The sequence below is a fragment of the Magnusiomyces paraingens genome (assembly GCF_902498895.1).
Source record: "Magnusiomyces paraingens strain CBS 517.90 genome assembly, contig: contig3, whole genome shotgun sequence".
Classification (NCBI taxonomy): domain Eukaryota; kingdom Fungi; phylum Ascomycota; class Dipodascomycetes; order Dipodascales; family Dipodascaceae; genus Magnusiomyces; species Magnusiomyces paraingens.
This window is the reverse complement of record NW_022474069.1, coordinates 1,530,005-1,557,444: the sequence shown is the minus strand read 5'-3', so window position 1 is coordinate 1,557,444 and position 27,440 is coordinate 1,530,005. Positions and strand designations below refer to the sequence as shown.

Here is a 27,440-nt window from a genome sequence, read left to right as displayed (position 1 = left end):
AAATCCTTTTTTTTTTTTTATTTTATTTCTTTTGAAATTTACTGATCGTCCAGACGGGTAAACTCAAAGTAGGGAGTATTGGGCTTAAAGTTGACACCAAGCTCCAGCAAGGTGCTAAAGGCACGGGCAAATTCTTGAAAGAAAAAGTCGTTATCAGTGGCATAACGGTGAACCCACTTCTTAAACTCCTTGTCCTGGACCAAGCTGTAATCAGCAGGAAGCATCATCAGTGACTTGGTCTTGTCGTCCTGGTACTGCTTAGGTCCGTCCCACTTGCGAACATGCCACTTTTCATCCTCAAGCAACTTGAAAAAGTCATTGGTAAAGTAGGTGGGGGAAAAGGTCCAAGGTCCGTCATAGCCAGAGTACTTTGTGTGACAGCGGCCAAGTGCGTGTGCTCCAATCAATGCCACAGTTTCACCTTCAGTAAATCCCATACGGTTCTCAAACAGCGAACGAATATGATCTGCACCCTTGGAGGCATCGGGCAGTCTTCCATCAGGAGGAATCTTATCTTCGGCGCCGTCAATGCGGCCGCCACGCCACTTAATGGTGGGGCCACCGAGCTCTTGAATGGCCGTCACACCGCCCAGGGTAAACAAGTCACCGTGAGAAATCCAGGGGAATTGCTTGGAAATGGGTTCCAAAAAGATCTTGGCACGATCCAGACCAGCATTTGCTCCAGTGGTTGATTCCTTTTCAAAGCGCATTGTGCCAAAGCCAGAACCACCAGTATGAGAGGTACGGTCCCAAGTGCCCGAAGCGTGCCAAGCCAGACGCACCAGAGCCGGGGCAAATGAGCCCTCATCGGGTTCATCGTCAACATCCTGGATTCGCTTGGCAATTGCATTGTAGACTTGTTGGTAGTCATCCTTGGTTGCATGTTCGGCAAAAGCTGCAAGACGTTCTTCTGAAGAGGGGGCACTGTATGAAGAGTAAGCCCAGTAGGCACCACCAGCGACAGCCGCAGTAGCGATAATTAGACCGAGAGAGGAGGATGACTTGGGTTCAGGAGGAGGGGTCTTTGGACCTGAAGAAGAAGAAGAAGAAGAAGACGAAGACGAAGAGCTGGTCTTTGAGGAATTGTAACGACGAGTGGCAATGGCAATTGCAGCGGCACCAAACGACTTAGGTGCTGCAAAGGTCGAGAAAAGGGTTTTTGAAAGAACTGGGCGCGCCGCGCGAGTTGCTAGGCGAGAAGAAGCCATTATTGTTGTAAATTTAGTATTATTTTGGATTAATATAAGAAAGGTTGTGTTGAGGGTTTACTAATTGGCAAAAGAAAAAAAAATTGGGCCAGTAGAAGCTGAGATATAAGTAATTGTTAAAAAAGAGAAGAGAAGAGAGGAGGAGGAGGGGGAGAGGAGGGGGATTTGGTCTGGTATTTATATTAACGCTTTTATTATAAATATAAATCCATATAAACAAACAAACAAACAATCTACTTTCTTTTTTATTATATGGAAGAAATGAGGGGGAGTGACAGATTTAGAAAGAAAGTAAGAGGGGATTTATTATTATTATTATTATTATTATTATTACTATTACTATTAAACTTATAATTACTAACATTGAATGATTGCTAAGCTCTACACGAGGCTATCAGGCGATCGATGAAGCGTGGTGAATTCCTGTTGTGCAAGTCGACGGAGCTTGTACAAATCCCGTTTTGGATACCTTGAAGATGAGTTCTTTGTAATTAAGATTAAGACAGGCCTAGATGAATGACTATAACTATACCAAAGAGTAGACTTTTTATTCTATTTGACTTAACATTATTAGAATCATCATTAGCATCATCATCATCATCATCATCATCATCATCATCATCATCATCATCATCATCATCATCATCATCATCATCATCATCATCATCATCATCATCATCATCATCATCATCATCATCATCATCATCATCATCATCATTACTTTAAGACTGGGTGCCTTAAGAGCATGAATAAGCTGGAATGATGGTGTTTACTATCACAGTCTTACAAATGCAAGTGCGCTCATTTGGCAATGCGTAAAGTTAGGACCTGCCTGGTTTGGTCCGGACTCAATTTTAAGGTTGTTGAGAGACAAACTTGGAAGAAAGGCTTTAATTTTTAACCAGCATGGCATATCTTTTTTTTTTTTTTTTTTTTGGGTTTTTATTAAACGGGGTTTGATTAATGAACTTTTTTTTTATTTTTTATTTTTTTAAAATCTTTAAGAATCCAATCAATTGAGTTTATTTATTTACTTTAAAAATTGAAATATATTTTCAATTCAATATTTCATTCAGGTTTTTTTTTTTTACTTCTTTTTCAACAAAAAAAAAAAAAAAAAAGAAAGACCATGGAAACAATCTTTTCTTTTTTTTTATTATTATTATTATTTATTGAGCCGTTCGTAAGTAATGCCGTACATAATCACGTGATATGGTCTAGACTCTTGGTCTAGACCACATGACAACTAGCTGATGACGTGACCATCCTTTTTGAGCTTACGTTATTTAAAAATAGATACTTTCAGGTAACCAATTAAAATTGTAACTTACTATTTTGCGGCTTTTTATCGGTAACGTATAGGTAACATCACCCATTTAAAAAAAAAAAAAAAAAAAAAAATTCTCTATATATATATTTTATTTATATAACATCATCCCCTAACCCTTCCACAATTATCGAACCACAAAACTGTCCACGCGCGTCTTTGCCTTGTCCAGCCTTTTGGTTAATAGAATTCCCACAAAACCACCTAAAATATCGACGACGGGTTCTATTTAGTTTAGAAAATAGAATAAATCTTGACTTCTTGATACCTTCTATTTAGAATTGCTGCTGTAGTTATCTTTTTTTTTATCGGTTGTATTTTTTTTTTTTTTTTTTTTTGAAAATAGACTCTTCCTTCTCATGTCTGAGATCGCCTTGTGTCTTGTGTCGCTGCTAAATCTGCGTATTATTCGTTATTACTACTACTCACACCATCACTATTTTTAAACTCTCGCAAACCAACTTCATCCTTGCTATTCTCTTTTTCACATTCTATCATCCCCATTACCAATGTATAGAATCAAATCTGCCCATGATTGTATGTCAATATAAATATATATATATATACCTATATATTATTTAATTTTTTTTTAACTTGTCTTTAACAATCTTCTTCTTCCATTTCTAGTCGACTCTTTAGAGCCAATTCTCTTGCCAAAAATTACCGACCCAGAAATCTCAACCAGCGATCAAACCGTTTTTCAATGGGAAATAGACAACTGGAACCAGCTTTCGGAAAAACAACATAGCCCTACCTTCTACTTAGATGGTTATGCCTGGAAGATCCAGCTCTATCCAAAAGGAATCTACAATGATAATAACGTTTCTATCTATGTCGAAGCCGACTTCAAATCGGACTCGCGCGAAGAAGAGTCTTATGATGACGATGCAATCCCCCCATATTATCGCGAACGCGATCTCCAACTTCACAGAACAATCTCAACTGCATCCTCATCTTCTAAATCTCTCCTCTACCCAAATGACTCTGACGATGATTCGGCAATCTGTATCCAGTTCGGCTTCGTTATGTGGAACCCAGACGAACCCTCATCTTGCATCTACAAAGCCTCTCGTCGCAGACTTACCCGCCGCTCACCCAACTGGGGGTTCTCAAACTTTGTCACCTCTGATCGCCTCTTAGGCCGCAACGCGCGCTGGCGCCCGCTGCTTGGTGCCCGCTCCCGTATAAACATTTCTCTTTTCCTCCGCACTGTTGACGATCCCACTGGAATTCTTTGGAACAACCTCTCCAACTACAACTCTCGCAGGGAAACCGGTTACATTGGTGTCATCTTCCCAGGATCAACAAACACTAAAATACCAACTCTTTTGCAAACCCTCTATGCAATACCTGTCTTTCGCTCTCACATTATCGATATCGTTCCCGCTAAAACCCTGCCGGGCGTCTTCCGACCCCTACACACCCTACTTAGATCATTTTTTTCCAACCTCGAAACTTTCCATACACAAGTAATATGCACTGAAATTGCAGTCGCTATGGGCTGGACCCCTCAAAAGGCTCAAATGCTAACATTTGAAGAGCTTCAGTTTGAGCTCATTGAAAGCCTTGAGGCGGAACTTAAAAACTCCGATTTAGAGGCTTCCTACCGCCGGATCTTCACCGGACAGACAAAAACCCTCATCCGTAGCCCCCACTACGAAAACTACAAAGTCGACGACTACTGGGAACTAAGCTTCAACGTCATGGGCTTCTCGTCTCTTGCAGAATCGTTTAAAAACTTTCTTCAAGAAGAAGCCCTCACTGGTGACAACCAATACTTGGTCCCAGGCCTAGGCCGCCAAGACGCTGTTCGCGCAGTAAAGTTTCAGTCATTACCTTTAGTTCTAAATATCCGCCTCAACCGTTTATTCTATGACCGTGTTTTACAGCGCGTTTTGGTTTCACGCGCCCGCTATGACTACCCAGAGGAAATGGACCTCACTCCATACCTACTTCACAACCCTTTCCACACTTCTGAATCTTTCAAATACACTTTATATGGGGTAGTGGTCACCAGAAATGGCGAAGATGAAACCGGAGATGGTGATTTTTTTTCCGTTCTTAAAACTGGAAGAGATGGGCCATGGCTCAAGTTTGATGGCCGTTACGTCTCCCGCACTACCAGAATGGAAGTTTTCGACCGGAATTTTGGTCCAGGAACCGGCCCCCACGTTTCCGACGGTACCACCCTAGACGTTTCCCTAGATGGCGCTGTCACTGGAACGTTAGGTGGAGGTGGAGGTGTTACCGGTACTGGCTCAGGCGTCTCTAACCTTGGTACCACCGAAAAACCCCCACTGCGCTATGCAGCTACTTTGGTTTATTACCGCACTTCCATGCTCAATTACATTGTCGGCGCTGAAAATAGCTCCCCTATGACTCCAGATAACCCTCATTATGTTGACCCTTCGCGCGAAATTGCTCGAGAACGTCGCCGCATTCAAAGACACTTACGCCAGCTGCGGCGCGGCCGGCGCGATAGTACTGCAACTGCAACCAATATGGGCGTTGTTATTCGGTTAGCCACACTTGAGCAATTTTGCAGCAACTCAGCCATGGGCATAGCTGTATTCCCTTCCAAGGGTCTGGCTCTCGAGTGTGGCCAAGAAGAACAGAAGCAAGAGGCATACGCAGAGCGTCTTGTCGTCAGCAAGCAAAGTACTCCAGGAGATCTGCTTGACCTTCTTATGTCTATCTACCCCGGGATGAAACGTGCCTTCGTGCGGCTGTGGTCTGTGACTCGCCACAGACGGCAAGGCCAAACATTACTCCCCCCTAATAGTAGCAATAACAGTACAAATGGCACCAACAACGACCCAGAGTCCCGTGTTTATTATACATTGGGTCGCCCCATTCGCGATCGTTATGATGTTACAATGGAAGACTTGGTTCCAAGTCATCCCAACTATCTCGACTCACGGGAGCTCGACATTTTCCTTGAGTACGTTTCAGAAGCAACCATTTCCGAAAGCCACTTTGATGCGGAAAACGTTTTTAAGGAGCAGGACTCGCGGCGCGGAACTCGCATTTTGCTTTTCTTAAAGTATTTCAACCCATTGACGCAGCGCCTCAAGGGTATCTCCACTTATGTCGTTTACTCTAAGGATCGGTTGGCAGTGCTATTCCCTGTAATTTGTAAAGCCATGGATTGGCCAGCAAATACACCTATACGTCTTGGGGTTGAGGTAGGCAATAACACTACTGGATGGAAAGCTCTGGGGCTTTCCGAACTTTCTTTTGCTTCCCAATCAATCACTAATGGTGTTGTCATTACTTTTGAGCGTGAGTATTCCGCTGCAGAACGTGCTGAAATAGTTGAGCAGATTCCATCTGGGGGGTACCTTTTGGCCAAAGAGTACTACGACTTTTTGAATTACCGTGTATTGGTAATTTTCCGACAAAAGAGACGACCTAGACCCCGATCCTTGTCAACTTCCACCACTTCTACTTCTTCCACATCTTCCACGTCGTCGGCTACAATTTCTTTGGAACAAAATCACAGAAATGCCGCAGCCGGTCCTGTGGGGCCTATAACACCCATGCACTCAGAGTCTTCTATCCCTGTGCTAACAACCATGGCTCCTATCACACCAGTTACCCCAACTTCTACAGGAATTATTCTTGTTAAGGATGATATGAGCGACCAAGAGGATCAGCTAAATACTTTTAAGTCTTCTGTTGAAGAAGATATTGGCGATTTAGTTCCACCCGACGTATCACACCCGGATTTGCCGATATGGTTGCATTCTCAGACAACCTATGAATCAATGTGCCAGCGGGTTTCTAAACTTTTGGATCTTTCTCCTAAAACTGAACAAGTTGAATTTTTCAAGAGGTCCCCCTTCCTTGCACCCATTGCAATTTCTACTGACTTACAAAAGACACCATTAAATGACCACGATGATTGCGAGTATGATGAAGAAGATTTTGAAGATGATGTGGTTCCTGTAAATACTTTTGATGACTTTAAAGATTTGAAAGTTGAAGACTTTATTGTACGGGGTCGCAAGATTAACGTGATGTATTATGAAGTTTTGCGCAAGTTTTAAATGGCATTGGGAAAGAGAAGAAAAAGAAGAGCGTGAGAACGAAAATCAAAAAAAAAAAATGAGATGAAATAGAGTACAGTATATATTTTAAAAAGTGTTTTTTTTATGAATTCCAAATATATGTTTTTTTTTTTTTAAAAAAATTAAATTAATTTAGATCTACAATTAATATCGAAGAACCGTTTTTTTTCAGGGCCTACTGGTTTTCAACCGTCTCAACTCACGTGATTATTTTTTAACTTTTTCATGGTATCATACACTAGATGAGCAAAGTTGGTGTTTAGATTGCTAAAAAAGCCAAGTGGGAAATAAAAGAAAGTTTTTTTTGTCTCACGGGATTAAAAAAGAATATCATAATTATAAGCTTTTAGGGGGTGGGAAAGACAGAGGCTTTTAAATAGATGGCTTCTCATAGTGATAGCGATAGAAAGGTTTTAGTAGAATACAAATCAAGTACTAAACTTAATAGATCCATTTCAGATAAAGAGCATTCCCTTTATAATGTCGATTTGAAATAGAAAAATAAATTCAGATAATAGCAAACAAGAGTTTACTTTAATTTTAAAAAGATATAAAAGATGTTATTTCATGAATTGATATTTTTTTTTTGTTGCCCAGTTTTTTTTTTTTTTTTTAATTCATTTCCATGATAATCCAGGGACATAGTCCTGTAACATTTTGCTGTGGTAAACATCAGTCTGACCAACGTAAAATATATCCTGATTTTTTTTGTAGGTACCTCCTTTTATTTTATTTATTTATTTTTATTTTTTATTTTTTTTTTGCACCTCTACCGCCTGCCCGCATATAAACCTTCCCACTCTTGCCGCTTTTACTAAACTTTTGACACGACCACCACATATTTATATATTTTTTTTTTAAATTTTTTTTTTAAATTTTTTTTTTAATTTCTTGTTTCTTTCTTTTATATATTAATTAGTTTAAAGAAGTTTCCCACTTCATAGTAAAAAAATAAAAACAAGTATTACTAGAAAAAGGAGGCTTGAAGACTGAAGGGAAACCGCAGCAGCAGCAGCAGCAGCAGACTGAGAAGTTTTTTTACTCTGTCTTTAGTCATAAATTTTTATTACAACCACCACCACTCATTGTTTTTAAAAAAAAAGACCTCTTTCGCGGGGATTTTTTTTTATTGTTATTAAATACACCAAAAATCTATAGAATAACTTTTCATATACACAATCATGGATCTCGTATGTAATTTCTAAAGAAGAGACACTATAGATTCCATTTTGTGATAAAAATGCCTCTTAAATTAGTCTGTTAACTAACTTTTCGTCTTTCTATCCCTCTTTAGGAACAAAACGACACTCAAATTGAGGAGATTGCGGCATATGACGGAGAGTTTGACACCTCTGAGCGAACAACTCCATCAGTCCCATCTGAGTCAGCCATTGATGGTATGCATGAACTTTTCTCGTTATTTTCAACTGATGTGTTGCTAACTCATTCTTTTTTCTTATATATATAGAAGAAGCGTTCAAGGCCAAGCTTCTCCCACAGCTTGACGATGCAGATATTACAACCAACTCGGAACAAGTTTTTCATTGGGAAATCAAGGATTGGGGCGCTCTTCCTGAAAAGCTTTACGGCCCCACCTTTGTTTTAGGAGACTATTCCTGGCGTTTATACCTCTTTCCTGAAGGCAATAACACACCTTGTGTTTCTGTATACCTAGCAGCTGAGCCCTTTGACGAAAATGCAATTTCATCTTCAGAAACTGATGGCCCACCATCCTCCATCAACCAGCAGCTCAAACCATCCACTCCACCTAAAGAATGGGCAGTTTGTGCCCAGTTTGGCATTGTCATGTGGAACCCTGAAGAACCTACGTCTTTTACATACAATTCTGCAAACCACCGTTTCACATCAGAAGAATCTGACTGGGGCTTTTCAAAGTTTCACGAACTTAGACGTCTTTTTGTCAAACAATCGCCTCTCGAAACCCCCATCATCTCTAACAACAAGGTTAATTTTTCCGTCTACATTCGTATTGTGAACGATCCTACTGGCGTTCTATGGCATAATATGCGCAACTACAATTCTAAACGCGCAACAAATTTTACGGGTCTCAAGAACCAAGGCGCCACGTGCTATCTTAATTCTCTTCTTCAATCTCTTTATTTTACAACTTCGTTCCGCGATGCTGTGCTCCAAATCCCCACAGACAGCGAAACCGACGGCATTCCTTATGCCCTGCAACGCGTCTTTGCACAACTCAACACGTCGGAAGCACCCGTTGGTACTCTACAGCTTACAAAATCCTTTGGTTGGGATACTGCAGATGCCTTTACTCAGCATGATGTCCAAGAACTTAATCGTGTGCTCATGGACAATCTTGAAGGCAAGATGAAGGGAACTGCGGTTGAGGGTGCGTTAAACCGTATGTTTGTAGGCCAGTTTAAGTCTTACATCAAATGTGTTAATGTTGACTTTGAAAGCTCGCGCATTGAAGACTATTGGGATATTCAACTCAATGTTAAGGGTATGAAAAACCTTGAAGATTCCTTTAAGGATTATATCCAGGTGGAAACACTTGATGGTGAAAACCAATACATGGCTACTGGATATGGTCTCCAAGATGCCAAAAAGGGTGTTGTTTTTAAGTCTTTCCCACCAGTGCTACATCTTCAACTCCAGCGTTATGAGTTTGACCCCATGCGTGGCGACACAATCAAAATTAACGACCGATATGAGTTCCCTACAGAGGTTGATTTATCGCCATTTTTGGATGAGGACTCGCGCGATCCCAACGAGTCGTATGTTTATGAGCTTCATGGTGTCCTTGTGCATTGTGGTGATCTTAATGTGGGCCATTACTATGCTCTGCTCAAGCCAACAGCTGATGGGCCTTGGTACAAGTTTGATGACGACAAGGTCACCCGAGTTACGATGAAGGAGGTTCTTGACGATAATTTTGGCGGTGATCCTCCACCAACAGATTCTAAACTTTCTCCTACCCGGCCCGCCAGCTACTGGCGCCACAATAGCGCTTACATGCTTGTTTACCTTCGCAAATCCAAATTGCATGACATTTTGTTTGACGCCAAACTCCCTGAAACAATTGTCAACCGCGAGCATCAACTTGAGCTTGAAGAGCAGCAGCGCCGACGCGAAAAGGAGGAGCAGCATTTGTACATGACTTTGCGTGTGGGGACCGTTGAGCGCCAGTTTAAAAACTATTCAGCATTTGACTTGGCAGTTTTTCCAGTAAAGAATGAGGGCCCTGGGTTTGGTCAACAAGAACAACCGGCCGAGGCTCATGCAGACAAGCTACGCATCAGCAAGCTGAGCACACCTGGCGAGGTTCTGGACCACTTGGTAGCTACTTACCCCAACCTGGACCGACGATCAATTCGATTGTGGTCAATGGTTCACCGTGATAATCACACTTACCGGTTGAATGAGCCAATTATGGACCGTTACGACATTACAATGGAAAAGGTTGCTTATAAGCACTGCAATAATACATCTGAGATGAATTGCTTTTTGGAAGTTCCTTCTGAGGAGCAGTTTCAGTCTTTTGGGTGTGATGCGCGTGCCATGTATGCGCCCAAGGACCGCGTTCGTGGAGAGCGGTTACTACTTTTCCTCAAGTACTTTGATCCTGCCACACAAACGTTGCGAGGCATTATGTCGTATCCCGTGTATTCAGAGGACCCCACTTCCACTTTGCTGCCTGTAATTCGCAGAGCTATGGGTTGGCCTGAAACGGTTGGTGTGCGGCTGTGGGAAGAAATTAAGCCCGAAATGATTGAGCCTGTTGATGTTGAGATGGCTACGTTTAATTCTGCAGAGCTCGTCAATTCGGATATTATTACATTTGAACGCGAATACACCGAGGAAGAGCTTGACGCTATGGTTCCTGCAGACGAGTTCCGCACACCGGTAGAGTACTATGACTTTTTGGTTCACCGGGAGCAGGTTATTTTCCGCCATCGGGTGGACCCTGAGGCAGAAAAAGACGGCATTGTAAAACATGTTGCTGAACCCATTCCCAACTTGTCGCTGTGGCTGCACCAAAATGCCTCTTACGACACAATGGCAGCTAAGGTTGCAGCCAATATCGGTGTGGAAGCTACGCATTTGCAATTTTTCACTTCAACACTTCAAGGACAGGTTATTGCGCCTGTACGCCGAGGACCTAACGGGCATGGTCATCAGCAGCATTCTGGTGGAGCCACTGTTTATAATATTCTTCACCAGAACCATTCATATTCGAATATTTTATATTACGATATTTTGACAATGAGCTTGCACGAGTTTGAGACTAAGAAGCTCGTGAAGTTTCTGTGGCTGCCCAAGGAAGGTATTATGCACGAACAGCGACACGAGAGTCTTCTTCCCAAGACTGCAACAGTTGGAGATGTTGTTGCAGAGCTTCCCGGTAAGGTTGATGGTCTGAAGCCGGAAGACCGCGAGCAAATCAAGGTGTGGTTGGTTCAGGGCCATAGAATTGAAGACCTACTTCTGCCGCAGTTCCCAGTAATTTCATTACAGAGTTATCAGCAACTGTGTATTGGTTTGCAGAGTGATGAGGAGGTTGCATATTACGATCAACAACAGCAGCTGCAACAGCAACAACCGCCAGCAGGTGGAGCACATCAACAATATCGATTGATTGAAGTGTTTCACTTTTACCGCGACTTGAGCAATACCCACGGAATTCCTTTTACATTTGTGCTGAAGCGCGGAGAAAAGCTCGGTGAAACACGGTTGCGAATTCAGCGAACACTGGGAATGTTTGACAAGGTGTTTGAGCGGGTGAAGTTTGCAATTGTGCGCCGCGGAGTTGGAAATGGAAGTAGCAGTGGAGGAACTGGTACTACTGGGTCGATTGGCTCACGCGCGACAACAGGCAACATTGCAGAGACCGATGCGTTCAATGGGTATGAAGGAAGTGTTACTCCTTCGACTGGAGTAACGACTACAACAACAAATACTACCAACTCATCTTCAGGGACCACGCCGAGTGATGGAAGTGTATCTTTGTCTACGTCATCGTCTGTGCGACCCGTGTTGCGCTATGTGTATGACGCGGAGCCAGAGAATGGTCCTGGGTCTACGGGATACAATGAGGACATGGAGTTGTTTGCAGAGATTGGAGACAATGAGTGTCTTGGGTTAGACCACATGAACCGGGCACCGCGCCGCAGGATGGCAGGAGAGCGTGCGATTTTGATTAAGAGTTAAAATGGAAGTTGTTGTATGAGAGATTTTTTTTTTAATTATCATTGAATTGTCTATTGAATTGTTCGAATATATATCTTTTTATAGTATATATACATATATATATACAAAATGAATGAAGTATAAATATCTGGTTGGATGCGAATTCCTTTGAGGCTGAGTCTGATGATGACCAGTTTGGTTGAATGTAAATAAATAAGCTTAAGCATATATTTTGGCTTTAGCAGCTCACCTTGGACGGATATTTCGGGGCGGTTTTGTAGGAATTCAAAAAAAAAAAAATACACTGAGAAAAATAAAAAAAAATTCTTGCTGGTCACAACAACCACTTAAAAAAAAAGCATAAAAAGACCCGCACTCCCACCTCTTTTGAAAAAAAAAAAATAAAATAGAAAAATAAAATATGTATCGAATAATATCCCGCAAATAAAACTTTTCATTATTGCAAACTTTTTCTTTAATCATTTGAGCTTCTTTCTTTTTGTTTCTCTTCAATCATGTCTTCTAAAAACAAGCCAGACACTTTAAGCGAAACTGCGTTCTTGCTGCGCCGTATTCATGCATTTAAGGCTTCGCGACCGGCCTGGGCCCATATTCATACTGGCAATTGGACGCGCAAAATTCACAACATTTTTGCGTCTTCCTATGTTAACGTGCTGCTTGTGTTTGTGCCCTTGGGTATTCTTGCCTACCATTTGTCATGGGGAGCCAAGGCTGTTTTCCTCTTCAACTTTCTGGCCATCATTCCACTTGCTGCACTCCTTGGCTACGCGACCGAAGAAATTTCTGTGCACGTTGGCGAGACTGTTGGTGGTCTTTTGAACGCAACTTTTGGTAACGCTGTAGAGCTCATTGTGGCCATTGTTGCTCTTGCTCGTGGTGAAATCCGCATTGTCCAAACCTCTATGCTTGGCTCTATTTTGTCCAACACACTGTTGGTTCTCGGATCATCCTTCATTGCTGGTGGGTACAACCGAATTCAGCAAAAGTTTAATGCAACTGTGGCTCAGACCATGTCATCACTCATGGCTCTTGCTGTGACTTCACTCTTGATTCCTGCTGCTTTTAACTCGTCTTATCCTCACCCAAGCAAGCCTGGTAAGAAGGCCAATCAAGCTGTGCTCAACGTGTCACATGGCACTGCACTAGTCTTGCTCATCATTTACACCTTGTACCTTATATTCCAACTTAAGACCCATGCTCAATACTTTGAGAGCATGTCCGAAAACTCTGATGATAACGATGTTTCTGAGCGTGGTGAGACTACTCCTCTTTTGACTTCTGAGAATGGTACTGTTGTCAATGGCCAGTCCACTGATGACCATGCTGCTCCTTCCTCTTCTACTTTGTCTACTTGGGAGGCTCTTGGACTTCTTGCCATCATTACAGTTGTTGTTTCTTACTGTGCTGATTATCTTGTTGATTCTATTGATTCGATTGTTACTGAGACAGGTATTTCCAAGACTTTTATTGGTGTTGTTTTGATCCCCATTGTTGGTAATGCTGCTGAACACGTTACTGCCATTGTGGTTGCAACTAAGGACAAGATGGATCTTGCTGTTGGTGTTGCCATTGGTTCATCGATGCAGATTGCCTTATTTTTGACTCCATTCTGTGTGATTATTGGTTGGTTCATCAATCAGCCCATGTCTTTACTTTTCACCACCTTTGAGACTTGTGTTCTTTTTGTGTCGGTTCTTATGCTTAACTACATTGTTCAGGACGGTGAATGTAATTGGCTTGAAGGTTCTATGTTGGTAGGTACTTACTGTGTAATTGCCATTGCTTTCTGGAACTATCCTTAAAAAAAGAAAAAAAAAAAAAAGAAATTCCAAGTAATTTGGTGGATTTTATTTGTGCCGGTAGCTTCCAAATATTGGTATTGGTTGTATCATATCAACAATATTAAATTCTCCTCCTACACACTATGTATTTTTTTTAAGCTTAGAACAAGGGCTATCATAAACTCTTTTTCTTACACACAACACTAATTTTTTTTTTTTTAAAAAAATTACTTGTATACTAATATACTAATAATATTCAATAACAATCTTGAAAACTCTTTATAAATGACTTCTTCAACTACACAATATTACCATCAAATGGACTCGCATTCTCAGGGCTCGAATGCTGTTTACCAACAGCAACAGTATAATCAACAGGAACAACAAACACTCAGAACACAAGCCAGTTCTCAAACACTGCAACACAAAACAAGCGTCCCAAATTTGAACCCTTCTCTAAATACTAAACAGTTTCAGCCTTCACTTCCTAGCGAGTCTTCTCCTATTGCTGCTGCTACTACTACTACTACTACTACTACTACTACCGCCTACGACCGTAAAGCAGACGCGTTAGCCACTTTGAAACTGCGAAGACAAACCATACTCAACACACGACTGCGCAAGGAGCTCTCGTTCAAACGCATCCCTGCTTCCGAAGCCTGCTCGTCTCTCGTTGCCTTCACACAGAATGTCCAGGGAGATCCGACTTTGCACGACTACTGTGTACCTTCTGTGTTTGGAGATAAGCCCGCGTACATGGGGCCTGACGGGTTGCCTGCGGCCCCACCAGCGGCTCTCATAGCAGGTTACGACGGGCAAGCCATGGAAAATGGGGCGGTATACGATGGTAAGGGACAAGTATATTATGAGGAAGAAAAGAAGACACTACTATCGCCGGTCAGTGGCAAATTTTCAACCGGTGGCGGGAGTGGAGGAGCAGCAACTGGAGGAGGACATGGCAATGGTGGATGTTGTACCATCATGTGAATGAAATAGAAGAAAAAGAAGTTTCAAGACGTTGATGACTGTTCTTACGGGCTTTTTCTTTTTTAAGAATACCCGGTCAGGGCATGACAAGACAGGCCAGGACAATTGGAAAAGTTCCGAGGGTAAGTTCCGGTTGTCGTGTGTTTGTGTTTTGTGTTTTGCAGGCAATCATACAAGGACAAGCACCGAGCAGGGGTGGGGAGGGGTTGCCTATTTCGGTTGCATAGGCGACCAGGGGGGGTGAGGCTGTATTTGGGTGAGTGCATTTCTGGGACTGTTTAGAAGAGAGAAGAAAGCAAAAAAGTATGAACAATCAAAGAATATCATGGACGTTTTTTTTTTTTTGGAGGGTTTTAAATTATAGTTGAAATATGTTGTTAATTTAAACCAATATTTATAGATTAAAAATTTTTTTTTTAATGGCTGCTAGATTTTCAGTTAAATGTCATGATGGAGAGTGGATTCTTTCAATAAATAATAAATATTATGGGGAAACTAGTGAGGCGGTGAGGCATGGCAGCATGAGTGAGTGGGGATAAAGGCTTAGTAATCATACATTTGCAGCAGCACATAAAAATAAATACAGCCAGCCGTACATTATTATAATCACATGACAAACCCTTACCTTAATTAAAGCTTGAGGCTATTCAAAAATACAAAATACAAAATAAAAAACATTCAAACTTTTTATTCAACTATATTCAACTATTCATACATTATTTTAACTTGAAAAAAAAAAAAGAAAAATTAAATCAATAAGGATCATCTTCATGAGCAGGAGGCATCAACTGATAAATAGGCAAATAAGAGTGCAATGTCGCACACCCAGCAAACTGGACAAAGTAATAATAGTGAGCATCCAAAGCCAGCAACAAAGTCTCAAAATCCACGCGATCGCCATATGAGCAAAACTTGGAGTTACTTCCCAAACAGAAAAAGGTCACATCCGTTCCAGGCATTGGATTAAGCTCATCTGAAATATACACCTCTCCCTTAGTATGTGTGTATGAACGCATGTAGGGCCAGTGGGTGAAAGGGTCTTCGCGACGTGTGACCCGGTAAAACCGATTCTTGTCAAGAGAAAACATGTCCAAGGTAGCCGTAACGTCCAGTCCAAACAACTCTTCCACAAACTGCGTCATGGCTGCATTCCCATACTTGCTTGCTCCAAATGTAACAACTGTAACATCAAATCCTTGCATCTTTAAATCAACCCCAGCTAGTGCAGCCATCATTCCACCAACATTGTGACCCCCAATTACTATCCGGTAGCCAGGGTATGCGGCCCTTGCGTCGTGAAGTGGACCCGAAATGTAGCCCATAGTTTTGAGATATGCACGGTACAAGCTGGTTTGCACTTTACAGTCCTTGCATTTGGCAGCCCATTTGGCTCGCCATTGGGTCGGCTGGATGGTGTAATGAGCTGGCACAAACGGCGTTTGTCTGAGGTTCCAGCTGTTTGCAATATCTGAGGGGAAAATGGCTCCACGAAACATTACTACCAGCTCTTTACGCTTATCATCAACTGCCATGTACCCGGCAATAGGTCGTCCAAAAATACCGTGCTCATACCATTGAATTAGTAGCGTGGTTGTAGGGAATTGCGTACACCCAATGCGGCAAATGAAAGGATACTCAATATCTTCTAATGATTCCACACAGTAAGAAATTTGTGTATACTTGGCCATGCGGGCCAAAAAAACAAGTGTCTTGTGGTCAATATTAAACCGGTGTGCGTGGTCATCCAAAACTCCCATGGCCGTTACGTTGGACTCATGTTCTTCTTTAAATTCTGCTGCAGCACGTTGTTCAGCAATATACTTCTTCATTTCTTCATCAAATGAGTCATCAGAGTATTCCTGTTTTAGTTTTTCCAACGTTTCCATAGCTTGTTTATTATTGAGCACAGCATCATTTAAATTTCTATCCTCGTCCTCGTTGGCAAAGTATTCTTGGGGCAATTTCACCGGTCGGGTTTTATCTTCTTCACTGTACGCTTCTTCCTCTTTTTTGCTTTTCTCTTCATCCATGGATTCTTCTTGTGCTCGTACAGGGGGGTAGTATCGCACAGAGTGCTCGTCACTCAATTCAACAATGCTTCCTCCATTTTGGCTCGCCTTTATAAGCGCATCTGCAATCTCTGCTCCAATCATAGCGTCCACGCGGTGAGCCTCTGCCTCTGCTTGTGCAATAACTTCAGCCTGTAACCTCTCGTGAGCCTGAACTTCGGCCATGAGTGCGTCTACCCGCGCTTGGGTTTCTGGGAAATTTAGAGTGGTTTTAATAGAGATTCCAACAACAACGGATGGTATCAAGTTGCATGCTACGACAGCAGCACGTAATAGCTTCATGTTTGTTATCATATATTATGTATGTCTGTAAATTTTGAACAATAAAACAAAAAAGTTCGTTTTAATAAGAAATTATTTGGGTATTTATAGACCTTTTCATTTGGCTGATTCAATCAATGGTTTTTTTTTTTTTTTTTTTTTTTTTTGGCCTAGGCAATCATGACAATTTGATGCTATTTCGTCTTTTTATAAAAATTTCATAATTTGACATCAATTCATAGTGATTCTTTAAAAAAAAAAGAGAATTAAAAAAATCTCGTATTAATGCTAGTTAAAATACTAGACTAAAAAAGTTACTGGAAAAAAAAAAACTTGAATTTAATGTACACGCAATTATTTTTTAAAAAGCACTTGTCTAAAGAAATCGTCATTTAATGTTTAATACCCAGGATGCATGAGAAACCCGCGAATCGTATCAAACTCAGGTGACAAGTAATCCGGCTGTAGCGGAGTACTAGTTGTCGTTCCCACACGTGTATCACAACCACCTCCATTCAGCACCTGTCCTGGTGGAGTACCAGCACTTGCCATGCACCCGGTAAGGTTTTGCTGTAGCTGTTGTGGCGCCTGTGCATAATGTTGCGACTGTGAATGTTCTGATACATGGTTTAGCTGAGACTGGTGCTGCATCTGTGGTTGCGCCACCCCATTATCACTGAGTTTGTCACGCGTGGAATATCTTTCATTCTCGCTCATAGACCCAGGTCGGCTCATTTGCTTCTTGCCTTGTTTTGGAGATGATGGCGCGTCATTATTTCCTGTTGCAGACACTCCTGTAGTATGACCCTCTGGAGATACCACAGGCGCTCCCTCAGGTCCCGCAGTTGCTGATCCATTTAGTAGCGAATCAATCACGGGGCCTGTCGATGTAAACAGCCACTGGTCTAGCTCACCTGTTGTGAAATCAATCTCTTCAATGTTCATAAACAAACTAGCTGGACTGCCACCTGCATTCATGGGTAATGGTGGGAGAGGGTGGCCAAGAGATGGTGACGGCGCAGCACTCCCAGCAACCATACCTGGAGTAGAATTTGATGTTGTAGTCGTGGGTGCAGCATGGCCATTAGTTGCAGCATAGCTTGAAATGCTTGCAGACATGGGCACCGGGACGCTAGATAGGCCAGAAGAAACCGTCATAGATGGTACGTTGTGTGCAAGAGGTGCAGGTATAGACGGGTTGGAAGTCGTCGTAGCTGACGCCGATGCCGCAGCATTGGACAAGGTACCAAGGTTTGAAGTAGTAGCTGAGCTTGAGTATATTTCTCCATTTGGCGGGTTTGCAAGAGGGCTATCAGCAATTGGCGTTGGCACCGAGCTGCTAGTCATGATACGCGTGACAAATGATGGTGTGCGAGTGATGAACGAAGACGTTGGTGAGTCTGCAGCCTCTGCTGTTGGTTGATCTTGTTGATCTACGGGACTAAATGACGGGTCCGTTGTACCTTGCTTGTTTAATTTTGATTGCAGGTTTTGCATACCAGCACTAAGCGATCGCACATCTTTTGGCACATCACCCGACGGCATTTGCCCTCCGCTGTTTTCATTGGACTGCTGTTGTGAAGGGTGCCTGTTACCATCTGGTGGTTGTTTGGGGTTGTTGTGCATCGACGATGAGGTACTACCTCTGGGCGTTTCACCAGTAGTATTATTATTGATGAGACTAATTTGGCGCTGCGATACAGCCATGTGCATTTCCTTTAGGATATTCCAAAATCGCTTAGCAGATGGATCCACATTGCTGTAATACGAAAGGATCCTAAGACTGCCCGAAATGCCCATGGAAAGTGATGACTGTTCCGACGGGATACACTTGTAAGCGCGGAGAAGAAGCATGACGCCCGAAGTGAAAATAAAATAAGACACGAGGGTGGAGCGTTTAGGATGACGGTTATTAAAAAATGTGTTTTCCATGAGCTTGACAGAAGTCAAGGCACTTTGAACACACTTAGATGCCAGGTTTTCAAGTGTCCGGATAGCGTCTGGGTCGAGTGAGCTTGTACTAGAAGACCGGCGAGCAGCCATATAAAAAAGAAAAGGCCGTGTGAGCAGGATAATTCCGTGGAGATAAGTCATGTTAAGGTTAAGCAGTTGATGCTGGTCCCAAGGGATTCTGTGAGATACGTCAATGATGCCAGCATCATGAGCCGTGGCTGGAGTCGGTTCTCTTCCTATGGATGAGCCGGCAGCACCAGTATTGGAACCGGTCGAAGTACTATTTGTAGCCCTTGGAGACTCGGGATCTTGGTTTCTCATTTTCCGCTCCTCCTCTTTTTCTTGTTGCTCCACGGCGGTATCACATGCAAATTTACGAAATGAAGCCGACCAGGCTTTAAGTCGTGTAGTAAGGGACTGCGATGTACTGCTGCTAATGTACCGAGAGCGATAGACATTGTTCCAGATGTCGCCAATAATTTGACACAACTTGACCATTTGGATCTGTGCTTCGTCGTCTTTACACTTGGGGTCTTCAATGACGTGTTGCTCCAGCTCGTCGTTGCCAAACGCCATGGGCCGGCCCAGGTAGATAGACAAGAGACGGTCACGAAGAAAGAGGGTTCGGTATAGTCGTTTGCGGTAGTCCTGCATTACTGGTGAAAAGGACAAATCAATCCATTTGCGGCCCATGCCCAGAGCTTGCGCGTAGCGAATCGAGATACCAAGTTGCACCCAAGATGCGTTGCGCTTGCACATGACGTCGTAATAAAGCGATACCATAAAGTACGCTTGGACTACCCACAGATCGCCGTCCTCAAACGAGTCGCGAAGATATCCTAAGGCACTTTCAAAGTAAGAAGCCAAGTTGATGTGTTGAAGTTCTTGGGCCGTGTCTGCATCAATGTTGACCTCGATTGGTGGAGTGGTGAAGTAAACACCGCCGAGAGCAATGGCCAAGTAAAGAAGACACAGTTGCGAATTTGATGCCGAAACAGGGCTTTCGTAGATTTGATCTACGTCGCGCCAATACTGAGGGAACATCAGAACAAATCCCGTTGGTTGGACATGCTTTTCAAACGCCTGAACAAGGTAAGTTGTCAGTCTCTTAGAAGGAAGTTGCACTGGGATAAGCGAAACGGTAAATTTAGGGCCGTCAACCATAATGTACCGCTCAGGATCTTCTGTGAAGGCAGACTCGCCTATCCGTTGGCGGAATAAGCTGCGAATTTGTTCTACAAGAGAAAGTGTGCAGCTTTCGCCAAGGTATCGCATATTGCCTGTTTTGCGGTCATAAAGCAGACGCGGATCCTTTCCCTCACCCACTGACTCTACCTGATAGTCTGGCGGTTTGAGTGGGTTTCGCGTGGATAGCAGGACCGAATGGAGTGATGGCATGGGCATGGACGCAGAGGAAGTAGATGACGATGTTGGAAATCTATTGTTGATTTGAGGAGAAGGGATAGGAAGGTTTGATGAGACTGGAGGTAGAGATATAGTTGTAGATGTTGGGAACTGTTGAGGTCGAGCGAAGAATGTTGCTTGATGTTGCTGCTGCTGCTGCTGTTGTTGTTGCTGCTGCTGCTGCTGCTGTTGTTGTTGTTGTTGTTGTTGCTGCTGTTGCTGCTGTTGCTGCTGTTGCTGCTGTTGCTGCTGTTGCTGCTGTTGCTGCTGTTGCTGCTGTTGCTGCTGTTGCTGTTGTTGCTGCTGTTGGAGAGGTTGAGACGGAGGATGAGGTGCTGAAGTCACAGTATTAGAAGGACTTGCGGGTCCACCAAGAGTTAATGGGGAATTTGACGAAAGCGAATGAGAGCTAGGAGAACCAACGCTTGCAGGAGATGGTGACGAGTGAGCGAGCATTGCTGCAGTTGATTCTGCGGAGCCGACAACAGATCCGACAACAGACCCGATGGGGTTTGCATTTGTGGTGGAAATAGTAGCAGTAGCTGCGGGATGATTAAAGTGGTTTGAAATGCTTGGTAAAACACAGCCAGTCCCGGACAGTTTGTTATTGTTGTTGTTGTTTGTGGTGGGCGGAGGTGTTAGGGAATGTTGTGGAACTGTTGTTTGCGTCACACTTGGGCGGCGAACAGCTGTCGTGGTTGGAGAGTGGTGGAGAGCCAAGGGCTGGTCAAGTGAAGGAGACACAGGTAAAGCAGAATCAGAATGGAGATGTCGCTGGTGATGTTGGATATTTGGTGATGCCTGAGAGGAATAGTCTGAATTGCCTGAATGACCCGGTGAGTCTTTTGGAGGCTGCTGCTGCTGTTGTTGTTGAGCAGAAACTGTAGTTGTAGATACTTTGGGACCAGTGGCCTCGCCGGGTGACGTATCAGTGGCTGATCCGGTTCCGCTACAGCCAGGCTCCGTAACAGCTTTTTTAGAGACTCTTCGGCGCTTGATGAGTGGAATTAAGGCCTGCATTCGCTGATCTGGAACCGGCTTTGAAAAAACACATTCAAATCCTCGTTCTTTACATAGCGAACATGGGTTATTTCCGTCGCACTATATTAATAGTTAAGATTAAAAAAAAAAAAAAAAAGAAGCTTTTGTTAGTTTTGAAAAAATAAAAAAGAAGGATAATTTTTTTTTTTCTTTTCAAAATACCTTTTGTTTTCGGCGCTTACAACTGTCGCAAGCTACAGCTATACGTTTCCGCTTAGACGGATGGACAAGACGCTTGAGTCGGCGTCTTTCTTGCGGTGGAAGTTTGTAAAACTCTGCAATAGCAGAGCTATCTGAGGCCGAAGATCCGGATGCAGCTGCTGCTGCAGCTGCTGCTGCAAGTGTATGATCATCACTAGCAGCACCATCATAAAAAGCAGAGTCACCTTCTCCTGTTGCTGCTATTCCGTTGTTCTGCACGGAGGTTTGAGTTGAAGGAGACTGTGGCTCGTGGTCTGTGGTTGTAGAAGAAAAGGGGGCTTCTGAAACTTTAGTCGACTTTGAAGAGTCAATAACAGAAGCCCCAGTTTTAGATGTTGAAGAAGATGTTGTCATTATTTTTTTTAATTTCTCAGATGGAAAAGTGGTATTACTATTGTTAATGTCTGTGTAAGGATCTTGTTCATTGTGGGATGTCCGTAGCGGAATCTGATGAGACCGGGACTAGAGGGTGAGACAAGTACGAAGAAGCTGTCGTCGTCGACTCCAAGGTATTATAAAATATTCTTTGGTTGGTAGAAGAAAGAGAAGAAGAAGAAAATGAAGTGGATGGTTGATCAAGAGAGATTTGGTGGTGGTTATGGCCAACAAAGGAGGACGAAGTGGGGGTGGATGTTGTAGATGAAGATTCAGACAGAGTTCTGTCCATAAGAACATGTGAAGGGTAGTCTAGTATCTATTAGGGTATTTTTTTTCTAAAAAGATATATGATGATAATAGTCTTTTAGATATCTTTGTGAATAGAAATATATTGTTATTAGAAAAGAACGGAAACTTGTTGGTAATGTGTTTAGTAAAAGTTTTCAATGTGCGTGTGTGTGTGTTATTTTTCAATATGCGGAGAAAAAAAAAAAATTTATAATGTAAAGGCGGGGTTCAAACTAAACAGCTGCCTTTACAACCAATTTTTTTTTTTTTTTTTTTTTTGCTGACTGGATGGCTGGCCGGCTGGCTGGAGTGGCACAGAGAGGCTGGCTGGCCATACAAAAGCATTAAAGTCATGTGATTAAAGTACTACTCCAATTACAGCATCATCAACTAGGGCCTCGGAGATTAATAATACTGAATTTGAAAATAGGCAAGAAAGAATTTTAAATTGAAAATAAAAGTCAAAAAGATGCGTTTATATAAAAACAAAAAAAGAAAAAAATGCAATCATTATTGTTTATAACAAAAAAAAAAAAAAAAAAACTTTTATATATAATACACATTATTGTTTATCGTAAATCGCGTCGTCTTGAGGTGAAAACATGGGCACGGATAATAACCGACAAATTTCATTAATCTTGTCTTGGTCAGGATACTCGCCTTCAAATACACACTCCACTAAGTAATCAAACGAACTTTGAAGCAACTCCACATCTAGTTCATGAGTCCATTTCGGTGCTTTGTTAACTTGTTGTTCAGACGATGAAGAACTACTCTTTTTGCTTGTAGTCGTTTTCTTTTTCGTTTTATTATTATCATTATCATTATCATTATCCCGGCTAAAGCCTCCAGCTAACTTTGCAAACTCAACTGCTTGTTTGCGAACAATCAACATTGACTGAAATGGCATCGTCTCAACGCGTTGCAAGAAATCTTCCAACTCTTTGTTTTTGCGCATCATGTAGTCATAATTAGGTAACCGCGTGCGTCTCGAAAACACACCGTCAATCGCACATGCTTGATATTCGTATGCACGAAATGCTGCCCAAGATCCCATTCGTTCTCCTGCAATAAATGCCATGTTAGGATACCGCATGGAAAAGGTCCCCAGAAAAACATCTGCAAGTTTGTCGTCTTCTGTGAGAATCCCAGGAAAGTTTTTCCGCAAAAACTTGTAGTCATGTTGATACCCTGTCGCAAAGATAAAGTAGTCTGGAGCACACTCCGTGCTTGTTCCATCTTGAAACAAAGCACGGCCATCAGAAAGAATCTCTGCAATCTCAGGCTTGAAAATAACACCTTCTGGGTACTTGTAGCCGGGTATTTTTTCCCACCTGCTGGGGTTGCGCTTACTTTGGTATATTTTGCGAGCTGTCTTGGCCACACGTAGCGTAATGTCGTTGCCACTGACGCCACAGCCCACAACCACTGTGACAGAGTCTTTATACATAAGGTTATTTTTAAAGTATTTTGAATGGATGCATCGCTCAGGGTGTTTTGCCCAGTATTGGGGCAGACCGGGGATCTCAGGTAAAAGAGGTACATTGAATTGTCCTGATGCAACCACAATGGCATCGAAGTCTTCACTCCACCAGTAATCTGTCTTTTGTTGGTGTGAAGAAGTGGATTGTCTGAGTGTTAACCTGTATTTTGGAGGATTGATGCTAATAAGTTGGACTTCTTCGACTGAAGTGTTGAAAACGTAAAGACCCAACTCTCTTGCTGGTTTTGAATATTCTTCTAGATATTTTTTAACTTTTGAATGAAGAACAAACCGATCATAATGAAAATCATTGTTATTATTTGAAATGCAATTTTGTTGTTGTTTTAATGAGGGCTCATTTGGGTAGAACGGAGCGTCCGAAAAACACATGACTTTATTTGTGACGTTTGTTTTTAAATCGTCATATGCTGGAGACCCGAGCCATTGTTCTATTGGGGTGGATTTGACTCTTGCTGGAAGAACATCAGGAGGAGTGAGGATTGGGTCTATATGATCCAGGTCTGGACCAAATGGAATATAAGTTGGTTGTTTCATATTTGCCGAGTAGTTCCTTTTTAAATGAATTTTTTTCAACAAAAAGAAAGAAAGAAAAAAAGGTTAATTGAAGGAACATGATTTATTACAATTGAATAAAAAAAGAACTAAGATAAGAATAAAAGTAAAAGTAAAAGTAAAAGTAAAAATAAAAATAAAAATAAAAAATAAAATAAACTTACCAGACTCCCCCAACACTATCGCGTTTTTCAAAAACACGAACTTTATGATACTTTGCCGAGTTTTTGCTAAAAACCTCTGCAGCAATGACACCTGCTGGACCGCCTCCTATGACGGCAATGGATTTGACTGTTGCCATTGTAGTATGGAATGCATGAGAATATAATTACAATGATGAAGATCTGATATTGAGCGAAAAGAAAGTGAAATAAGAGTAAGGGGGGAAATGTAATTAAGTCAATGAGAAAGAGAGAGGTAAAATGTTGCAAAGTTTGAAAAAAAAAAAAAACAAAGAAAAAAAAAAAGATAAGATGGAGAGATTCTTTCTTTTCTTTTTTCTCCAACTCAAATGATAGACTTAATGGATAGATATTTATATATATATATTATTTATAATAATGATATAATATATATATGTATATCTATCTACGAATGCTAACGATGTTGTTGTAAAAAAAAAAGTTAACTATAAATGGTGTTTTTAAAAAAAAATAAAAAAAAAACAGAAAGAAATGCCGATATATATAAGAAGAACGGCGTAATATTCTCTTCGTCTTGTTCCTTTTTCTTCTTTAATACTAATGTAACTTTTTGGGTACTCTATTAAATAGTATCATCATCATCTAAAAAAAAAAAAAAAAAGGGTAGCAAAGGGCTCTGTTTCCGGAGGTTGGGAGCCGCGGTGATTGGTTGATTGATAAGACTTTTTTAAAGTGTGTGGTAGGAGAGAGAGAGAGAAATAAAAAAAAGAATCTTAAGCATATATTCAAAGTGTTCAGGTGGTAGTGAGAATCTTTTTTTTTTTTTTTTGTAAGTGGTGGAGATTTGTATATAATTTTTGGTGGTAGTGGGAAAAATATAGATGATCTGATTATTGATTTGATTTGATTGATTGATTGATTGATTGATTGATTGATTGATTGATTGATTGATTGATTGATTGATAAAAATCCCGTTAAAAATCAAATCAAAAAAATTTTGATATTGGAACACAAAAGCTTTGATTTTCAAAAAACCACCAGCCAAACCATTCAAACCGTCAAATAATCATTAATATCAGGAATACTCATCTAATAATAATAATGGCTTGGCTTTTCCTCCCTCTCTTCTACCTCCTCCCTATTCTATCAAATGACCCCACCTGTTTTTCCGTCGGTTTTGGTGAATCCACAAGCCCGGAAGGTTAGTATTTTTTTTTAAAAAAAAAATTAAAAAAAAGGCAATAACCATAAAAAAAGAGGTCAATTAACATATCAATTCCCTTTGATGCAATTATTTTCATTAATAGAAATTAAAACATTTTCTTATTATTATTATCCACCTTTGCATCGAAGCTACTTTTTTCTTCCAACCTGCCATCTACCCCCTCTCTCCTATTCATCCAAACACACTGCCACTCCCCCCTTTTTTTTGGGGGGGGGCTTCAACTTAGATACTAGTCTCTTTTTCCGTACACCATCTTACAATTTTCTTCGGAATAATCTGTGTATAAAAAATAGTAAGGCTTTGAACTATGTTATTGTATTTTCAAAATTACGTTTTCAGGCACTCTCTTTCATACAATTTTATACAGATACACAGATGATAGTGCAATGAAGTATACCACTTTAAAAAAAAAGCTCCTTTTTCGATGAACTTGACAGACAAAAAAAAAATTATGAATAAAAGTCTATCAATTCGTTTGTTTTCTAATACTTTTAAAGCATCATTTTCCTTTCTGCCCCTCCCTGTTTTTTTCTCTGTCTTCTTGCTCTTGCTTTTCTTCCTTTCCTATCGAAAAAAAGACGGCTGCGGCAAGAAACCTCCTTTTACTGTGCATGATCACAAACAATGCCTTAACCCATCACAATAATCCTTCATACATAGGCGAGTGACACAAACTTCTCGCAATAATTGCCTAATCAGGCTTTATCTGATGGTATTCCTTACACTAGCCAATCAGGTAGTTGCTCCGAACCAAAAAAAAAATTAAATAAAAAAAGCTAAAATCCACGTATTTTCTACTAGTAATAGCTCGAAGCAAATACAATTCCCGCCATTTCCCGTATAAAATTTTTGTTTTATTCTCGTTAAATATATATATATTTTTTTAAAAAAAAGAAAAATATAATGTGCAAAAAAAAAAATTTGTTCTAGTCTTTCTTTTTGCCCATAAAGATGTTTTAGATTGAATCTTTAAAAATTATCTGGGCTCAAATAATGATAATTATTTTTTGTGTAAGTTGCTTCTTTTTCCTGTTTTTTTAATCATTGATTTAATTACAGAGCAGGTTTTCTTTCTTTATATTTCAATTCACTTCTTAATTTTGACATTAAAAGTCAGTCAAGCACAATGTTTAAAAATTATCTCTCTTTTTGTTTTTGTTTTTTTTGTTCTTTTTTTTTTATAAAAACTGGACTCACTTTTTTTTTAATATACTCTTCATACCGTACCTCTTAAATACCTTTATGATTGCTTTTTGATAATTCTCATCTTTTTTTTTCTCTCTTCTAATATTCTACTTTTCTAAAGTATATGAAAAATATTAACTTTCATAATCTCATTTTAACGTCATTTTTACCTCTTTTATCCAAACAGCTTTTTTGTTTATTAGTTTTTATTCTAGAAATATTCTTTCTGTTTCCTTCTTTTTTTTTTCTTTCTTCTAAATGATCAATTTCTAATCATATGACTCATTTTTTTCAATTAAATTAGGCTTATTCTGCTTGTCAATCAAAAAAAAATGCCCGCGTATATACTAAATATTAACAAAATACCTACTGCTTTCCTTTTCTTTCTTACTTTCATAGGCTTACAATCAAATTACATTACACCATCACCCGTAGTATTTAGAAGCCTGTAGCTTTTTTTGTACAAATGTGTGCTAGATAGTAATTTTCCCAAAAAAAAAAATTAATAATATTACCAGTTGATCTTATCTCATCAATCTCCACTCTTACTTGTTAAGCAAATCTCTGTAAAACTATTCTCCATATTTATGAAATCAAAATCATTTTACTCTTTCTCTTTCCTTTTTACTTTTGCTCTTTCTTATTGTGCTTAATTGGTATATCTTCTATTAAA

At 40.9% G+C, this 27,440-nt stretch overlaps 8 protein-coding genes across 8 annotated transcripts; 4 read left to right on the top strand and 4 right to left on the bottom strand.

Moving 5' to 3' along the window:
- Window positions 1-38: 38 nt before the first annotated feature.
- SAPINGB_P003791 (uncharacterized protein) lies at window positions 39-1,208 on the bottom strand (the record flags this gene model as incomplete). The annotated part of the gene is made up of 1 exon (XM_031998506.1): window positions 39-1,208. The coding sequence occupies one exon, from the start codon at window positions 1,206-1,208 to the stop codon at window positions 39-41; it is 1,170 nt and encodes a 389-aa protein (XP_031854397.1).
- A 1,836-nt stretch (window positions 1,209-3,044) lies between these two features.
- Window positions 3,045-6,584, top strand: SAPINGB_P003790 (uncharacterized protein; the record flags this gene model as incomplete). The annotated part of the gene is made up of 2 exons (XM_031998505.1): window positions 3,045-3,072; window positions 3,163-6,584. 2 exons carry the CDS (start codon window positions 3,045-3,047, stop codon window positions 6,582-6,584), a joined length of 3,450 nt encoding a protein of 1,149 aa, XP_031854396.1.
- A 1,202-nt stretch (window positions 6,585-7,786) lies between these two features.
- Window positions 7,787-11,795, top strand: SAPINGB_P003789 (uncharacterized protein; the record flags this gene model as incomplete). The annotated part of the gene is made up of 3 exons (XM_031998504.1): window positions 7,787-7,795; window positions 7,900-8,002; window positions 8,074-11,795. 3 exons carry the CDS (start codon window positions 7,787-7,789, stop codon window positions 11,793-11,795), a joined length of 3,834 nt encoding a protein of 1,277 aa, XP_031854395.1.
- Window positions 11,796-12,289: 494 nt separating this feature from the next.
- SAPINGB_P003788 (uncharacterized protein) lies at window positions 12,290-13,597 on the top strand (the record flags this gene model as incomplete). Its single annotated transcript, XM_031998503.1, has 1 exon — window positions 12,290-13,597. The coding sequence occupies one exon, from the start codon at window positions 12,290-12,292 to the stop codon at window positions 13,595-13,597; it is 1,308 nt and encodes a 435-aa protein (XP_031854394.1).
- Window positions 13,598-13,894: 297 nt separating this feature from the next.
- Window positions 13,895-14,563, top strand: SAPINGB_P003787 (uncharacterized protein; the record flags this gene model as incomplete). The annotated part of the gene is made up of 1 exon (XM_031998502.1): window positions 13,895-14,563. One exon carries the CDS (start codon window positions 13,895-13,897, stop codon window positions 14,561-14,563), a length of 669 nt encoding a protein of 222 aa, XP_031854393.1.
- A 752-nt stretch (window positions 14,564-15,315) lies between these two features.
- SAPINGB_P003786 (uncharacterized protein) lies at window positions 15,316-16,914 on the bottom strand (the record flags this gene model as incomplete). Its single annotated transcript, XM_031998501.1, has 1 exon — window positions 15,316-16,914. The coding sequence occupies one exon, from the start codon at window positions 16,912-16,914 to the stop codon at window positions 15,316-15,318; it is 1,599 nt and encodes a 532-aa protein (XP_031854392.1).
- Window positions 16,915-17,292: 378 nt separating this feature from the next.
- On the bottom strand, window positions 17,293-21,846 carry SAPINGB_P003785 (uncharacterized protein; the record flags this gene model as incomplete). The annotated part of the gene is made up of 2 exons (XM_031998500.1): window positions 17,293-21,351; window positions 21,454-21,846. 2 exons carry the CDS (start codon window positions 21,844-21,846, stop codon window positions 17,293-17,295), a joined length of 4,452 nt encoding a protein of 1,483 aa, XP_031854391.1.
- An 874-nt stretch (window positions 21,847-22,720) lies between these two features.
- Window positions 22,721-24,515, bottom strand: SAPINGB_P003784 (uncharacterized protein; the record flags this gene model as incomplete). Its single annotated transcript, XM_031998499.1, has 2 exons — window positions 22,721-24,212; window positions 24,379-24,515. 2 exons carry the CDS (start codon window positions 24,513-24,515, stop codon window positions 22,721-22,723), a joined length of 1,629 nt encoding a protein of 542 aa, XP_031854390.1.
- Window positions 24,516-27,440: the final 2,925 nt, after the last annotated feature.